This window comes from Echinops telfairi, unplaced genomic scaffold (genome assembly GCF_000313985.2).
Source record: "Echinops telfairi isolate 266 unplaced genomic scaffold, ASM31398v2 ScPeMD7_10;HRSCAF=50, whole genome shotgun sequence".
NCBI classification, from domain to species: domain Eukaryota; kingdom Metazoa; phylum Chordata; class Mammalia; order Afrosoricida; family Tenrecidae; genus Echinops; species Echinops telfairi.
This window is the reverse complement of record NW_022103907.1, coordinates 12,672,154-12,678,837: the sequence shown is the minus strand read 5'-3', so window position 1 is coordinate 12,678,837 and position 6,684 is coordinate 12,672,154. Positions and strand designations below refer to the sequence as shown.

General features: G+C 42.6%; 1 protein-coding gene across 2 annotated transcripts in view; it reads right to left on the bottom strand.

Annotated features, from left to right (window-relative positions):
* Nucleotides 1-4,437: 4,437 nt before the first annotated feature.
* The window catches only part of GEMIN6 (gem nuclear organelle associated protein 6), a 4,924-nt gene continuing 2,677 nt past the window's right edge, over nt 4,438-6,684 (bottom strand). For both annotated transcript variants that reach the window (XM_045287011.1, XM_004711120.3), the window contains exon 3: nt 4,438-4,919. In XM_045287011.1, the coding sequence (XP_045142946.1) occupies nt 4,547-4,919 (373 nt within the window). In that variant the 3' untranslated portion in view covers nt 4,438-4,546. The remainder of the gene's footprint in view (nt 4,920-6,684) is intronic.

Below are 6,684 nucleotides of genomic sequence, written 5' to 3'. Positions count from 1 at the left end.
AAATGTTTTGAGAATGATGAGGGCAATGAATGTATAAATGTGCTTTATACAATTGATGTATGTATGGATTGTGATGAGTTGTATGAGCCCCTAATAAAATGATTAAAACAAAAAGAAAACTGCCTTAAATATCAAAATCATAAAGATTATAGGTACATAGGAAAATATATATATTTAATACAAATATAGAAACACTTTAAAAAGATTGCAAGGCCATATACAGACGTGAACAGCATCTACAAATTCTGGGATGTCTTTTTTAATAGGAGAAAAATCCTTTAAATATTAAAATATTGTTTGAAAGATAAAAACCAATTGTGTTACAGAAGAGATTAGGTATGTGTCAGGATAGTCCCTCCTCTACCCTGAGTTCTCCCAGAATTTAAACATGAGCCCTGACTCTTGGCATCTTAGAATATGCCCCCACTTCAAGAGGCATCACATGACATTCTCACCAAATGAAAATAATTCATTGTGCTGTGTTGTCGATCTTTTAAGTTTTATAATAAATGTTTTTAAAAGCTAATTCATGAGAAATTTCATCTCATCCATAAGGTCTTTAGAAGAAAGCAGAGAGAGTTAGGAAATCAGATGAAGCACAGGACAGCAAGAAATCAAGGCAAGAGTTGAAAACTTTGCTAGGGCAAGAGGGTGGGATGGGGGTGGGGGCGCTGAAAAAACACTCAGTGAGATTCAAAGCAGGATTTGGTTTTCAAAAGTATTTGGGGTACTGGCACCATCACCGAGGCCCTTAGAGGATCTCCTCTGCAAAAGTTGGGGCCAAAGATGCTGAGAGCCCCCTAAGGCAGGATCTGAACCAGGTGAGTTACATGCTTGGGGAAACGCGTAGCTGAAGCACTGACTAGGAAGTGCCAAGCGGGCAGGTTCCCATGGCAGGGCCAGGTCACCTGCCCTCACTCCAGTTTTGTTGGCCGGCAAATGATTTAATCAGCAGAGTCCGTTGCCAAGAAGCTATCTGTCACCAAGCCATCAGCCTAACTACAGATCAATGTACCACCACGAATGCACAGACCCAGTCCCTAGGCCAAGATCAAGGCTGACAGATGCTGTGGATGAATTCCTACAAGGGCCTCCCTCATCTCATCAGAATCATTTCACATGCCAAGTTCAATTTGTTGGTATTCCCCTTCCTCTATTTCTGTTAGCTGTTTGAAGTCCCTTCATATTTGCTTTATGAGACCTTTCGGGTTTGAATAGGCGGGCCTTAGTCACAAGGAAAGACCATAGGCTAAATATGACTGTAAGAGCTTGTGAGCCGTCATCCAAGTTGCAACTATTGGTCTCTTCCCTCTGGAGGAAAGAATGATGACAATCCAAAGGCATGGGAAACAATTAGTACAATGGGCTAATACATCATCCAAACATCAGTCTCTCTAACTCTGATGCCCAAAGAACTAGGTGGTGCTTGGCTAGCACTACCAACTGCTGGGAAAAGGATCGCATTAGAAGGTCCTAGATAGAGTGTGAAAAAAACCAAACCAAACAAAACATGGAACAAAACTCAGTCCTAAGAGACCAGGCTTACCGACAGAGACTGGTAGAAACCCCCAAGACGGTGACTCTTAGTTACCCATCAGGCCGTGTTAAAGTAATCCACCCTTTAAGATCCGCAGGGCAGCATTTACCCAAGGGTGAGGAAAGGACAATGGAAGCAGGAACACCTGGCGAGGTGGGCTAAGTGAGGCTACACCAAGGAGATGGCAATGGATGCATTTAAACATTTCTAAGAACAGGGGCAGTTCTACTCTGGCCTACAGGGTCGCTATGAGTCAGAATTGACTCGATGGCAGTGAGTTTGGAGAGGTTTTGGTTTTTTTTATTTTTTAAGTCTACATTCACCACAGGGAGGAAAACACACACACACACACACACACACACACAGATGTGAGGCAAGGATCTGAATACCTGGGGCATAGAAAAAGCCACAGTTCATCTTGTCCTTTACCTGCATCTTTCTGAACAATTGCCCCAGTCTCCCACACCAACCTACTGTCATAGATGAGGTTTCTCAGAGCTAGAGATGCTGAAGGCAGACAGTCCTCTTTATACCCAGGCACTACCGCCAACAAGCCACAACCACATCAAGAAATCACACTTCTAAAGGATCTCTGTGTGGGTAGAGGTGGAGAGTGACTAAAGATCACCCCCCACACACACACACTTCCCGCCTCTTGGCTGGATCCTCTGCACCCCGTGAGATCCATCGGTCCGATTCTGTCCCCACAGAGGGGAGCCAGAGAGCCTGTGATCACCTAGCTGCTGAGACACACCGGGCTTCGTATCAATTTCCTTCTTTGCAAGCATATTCCATCCCAATTGTGTCGTACTTACCTTTCAAAACTTTTTCCTTAGGAGGCTGTGATCAAACTGTGTTTGGGTTAGTTTTTTAGGCGGGGGTCGGGGAGTTGACATTTGAATTTTGCTCAAGGATATTTGAGTTGCTTAGTTCAGGCAGAGCAATTCCCTCAGCTCCCTCACACTCATGTTGTTCAGTGCTCCCGCCTGGCTGCCTCCTCGCAAGGGCACCTGTCCCTCCCTCGGTCCCTAACCCCTTCGCATGCCTCATCAACTCCCTTTGCTCCAGGATTTCTGTTGTATCCTCATCTCCTAAGGATCTTTCATTTGCATAAGACTGGGAATTAAAGGGTCATCTCTCAATCATCCATGACTATAAACCTGCTTGTGAATTGCCCACGACCAAGAAATGTGTTATTATGGGCTTCACAGGCTATTATAACAGAAATGATATATTAAAATATCATTGCATGCAATATACCAAAAACCCAAGCTCACAGCCATGAGGTTGATTCTGACTCGTAGTGACTCTGAGACTCTCAACTTTCTCCCAGAGCGGCTGGTGGTTTCAAACTGCTGGCCTTGTGATTAGCAGCCCAAGGTGTAGCCCACTACGCCACCGGGGCGCCTATGCATGCAGTATAAGTGACACAACAACAAAATCTTTTCCCATTAAGATCAAAGCTATGGAGGGACATTTTATTCCCTCCAAGTGCAGCCTCTACACTGGCAGCAAGATGTCATGTAGGACAGGAATGCAAATTCCTTGACCTCACCTTAACCTTACTGAATCAGAAACGACTGGGAGTAAGGCCAGGGAATCTGTTTTAACATGCTCTCTAGGGAATCTGAACCTTGTTGGAATGTGAAGCAATCAGCAACTATTTATTAGACAACTATACAAGAAAATAACTTAGATGCTATCAAATTGCATTTAGGGAAAAAAAACTTTAAATACACATTCTAAAAACCTGAATGTTTTACAATATTTCTTCCCAAAGGGACCCATTCTCCTTTTATATGGTGGGCAAGAGACAGACAACACCGAGCTGACAGCTGTTTGCTTCATGGCTTGCAGACAGGGGAGAAATGAGTGGATGTGAGCCTGTAACAGCCTCCAGGGCCTGTCCAGGTCAAAATGGCCTTCATTAGTTGGGGTCCTTAAGCCCTGGCAGACTCGGCTAGTTCAAGGATCTTTAAGGGCAGATCTCTTACAGGGAAACGTTTTCTGTAATGGGTCTGACAGCATACAAGGGCTGGGTAGCAACTAAGAGCTGTATTGTCTCTGCAGCAACCTTTCAACTCTGCCTTTTTATTGGAAACCACTCGTAATGAACAAGTGGTGTGGCTGTGTTCCAAGATTTACTTAATGGAAGGAGAGGACAAGCTGCATTTAGCCTGAAGGTCCTCAGTTTGCCAACCAGTCCTAGGGGAAATCACAGGCTTAGAGTTGCACCTGATAGGAGAAACTAGAGGCTACTCTACATAAAAAGTTAGCAGTCTGAGGTAGCCCTCTGGTCCAGACACCTCCTTATGGCCTCCGGAGCCCTGAATGGCTGCCCAAGGGTGAGGCCAGGTATGGCCAACACACTTTCTGCATTCTCTCCTCACAGTAAGCTTGAGCTGCAGAGTGGGGACTAGAGGCAGAAAGCACTGGGACCGAATCCACCAAGCAAAAGCCGTTCAGAAAACCTCACATTCACCTCTCCTCAGAGAGATCAAACGGGTACTTTACAGGCCCATGTGCTCAGATTTTATGAAGTCAAAAGTCGCAAACGTCAGCCATTAATGGGTCTATTTTGATTCAAAAGCATCACTGCTGCATCAAAGAAAATCACTTCAAAACCAGACTGCACAGTTGTGTGCAGTATAAGGAAAAATGCGCTGAGGCTGTGACTTTAAAGCTTCACATTGGATCTAACATGTTGCATTTTTTCCAAATGTCACTACTTGCCAAACAGAAACGAAGGCGTCTTTCTACTCTTAAGTCAAGACCCTTATAACTCCAATGACTCTGTGACAATCTTGTTGTGGGATGCTAACCTGGTCCCAGTTCACTTTTCCCCCAAAGAAATTAGCACTCCTAACCCATTCCTTTGATTTTTCCAAAACAACAGAGAATTAAGACACACACGTACTTTTAATGTTCTCTGTGAAATACAAAACATTTCACGAAGGGAAAAAACCAGGAGTCTTATTTCAACAATCTCATTTGCCATTTTTTTGTTTCTTATTGGGAAGCTGCAAGATGTCCTTGAATAAGGTCCTGAACCCGGGACAGGATGATCTCATTAGAACTGATGCAGTTTTCTGGGCCGTACGGGGGCTCTATAGTCAGGACCTGAGCCACACAGATGGTCTGCGATTCTCCCTGTTCAGTCACGGGGATGTGGTTCTTCTCCAGCCACCTCTTTAAGCTGCTTTTTCTCTTTGCCAGATCCTCAGAGCTGTGCACTTGACAGTCTCCAGACGTGAACAAATGCATCAGCTTCTCTCTCACGCTGTGGTCGCCATCACTCAAAGTTTCAACAGTCTGGATAGCATGTCCCATAACCCCGGTCACAGAGAGGCTGCTGTCTTCCAGGAAATTCACAAGGACAATGCTTTGGAGGAAAAGTAAAGTCAGAGCAGATTCAAACAGTAACAACAAAAATAACTTAAAGGCCCATAAAACTATGAATTTTAATATTTATAATAGTTCTCGATTGTGTTAATGAATCACAACTTAAGACTATTGTCCCCAGTACACCTTCATTGCTACTGTCAAAGAGTCCAGTGCCTGAGCAGTATCATCCACCCCAACAGGAAACTTAATGGTGCCTCAAATAAAAGGGAATGCACTTTCTGTCGACAATGAATCCGTTCACAAATTCATTCATGTGTGCAACAAGTATTCACTGAGTGTCTTGAACACCTAAGCTTTTCACAGGCTAGAGTTAATCATGTGGAGTGCAGTTAAAAGTGTGTGCCTTAAGTGTGTATATTAGAAAAGAAAGCAGACTGCAAGATTAATCTGTAGAGTTAAAAACACCACAAACTCCCCCTTCCCCAAAGAAGCCTGGAGAACAAGGTGTAAAGTAATGGCATAGATGCTTTAGGCTGCTAACTGCAAGGTCAATAGTTTGAAACTACCTGTCCCTCCATAGGAGAAATATGAGGCTTCCTGCTCCTGTAAGACTCACAGCTCCAGAAACCAACAGGGCCAGTTCTACCCTGCCATGCAGGGTTGCGATGACTCAGAATTGACTTCTGGCAGTGAGATTTTTTGGGAATGAAAATAATGAAATATAAAAAGGCAATATAGATTGGGGAAAAAAAAAACTTTTTTTAAATTATCAAAGCCAAAACTTTGTTCTTTCAGAAAACACATCCAAGGGACTTTCAAACAGTTGATGAAAAAATGGGATTAAAAGATAATGGAGTTTCTCCACAACCTTTTTGAAGCTCTCCTCATTTAAATTCACAAAATTCAGACAAAAGTAATTAAAAATGCAGAAAGAGGAAGGAAGATTCAGAGGGAGAGGGGGAAAGAAGCATGTTAGGGATAAGGCAGCAGAAATAAAAATTAGAAAATATGGAGAACATATTTATTCCAATTATTTTGAAAACTTGAACAAAATTTTTAACTTTCTAGAAAATTCCACTAATTTCTAAAAAGAAAATGTAAAAAGAAAAAAACTAAAGAAAATAAGAAAATGTAAAATCCCTACAATCTTAAAGTAAAATAAGCTATTTAAAATCTTCTCATAAGGAGAGGAAAAAGGTCCAATGAATTTTACTGTCAAGTTTTATAAAAATTCCAAGGACCAAATACTTACAATTTGATCAAATTCTACTTGAGAATAGGGAAGAAAAACTATAGCTTTAACTCATAGAATGAAGCTGCTATAACTCTGACATGCAAAACAGGATGAAAAAAGAAAATGAGTTAATCTCATTCCTGAATATAAATGACAAGCTCCTAAGTAAAATATAGTATAATGCAATATGTTAAGAAGGGAATTCACTTCTGCAATACTCTTCCCAAGGACCCCCAGTGATACAGTGACTTACATGTTGGGCTGCTAATCACACGTCAGCAGCTCCAAACACCCGTCAAGAACGAAGTCTCAGGAAGCCACAGGAGCTGCTCTACTCTCTGTAGGGTCACTTCATCAGAACCAACTCTATGGCAGTGTCAAGTGCTCTTCCCCCGAACCAATACTCTCATGAGAAGATATCACAGAAACCCAGGTTGAGGGACAGCCTATAAAACAGCTGACCAAAATGTCCAAACTCACTGCCATGGAGTGGATGCCAACTCATAGTGGCTCTGTAGGACAGGGTAGAACTGCCCCTGTGATTTTCCAAGACTGTAATTCTTGGAGT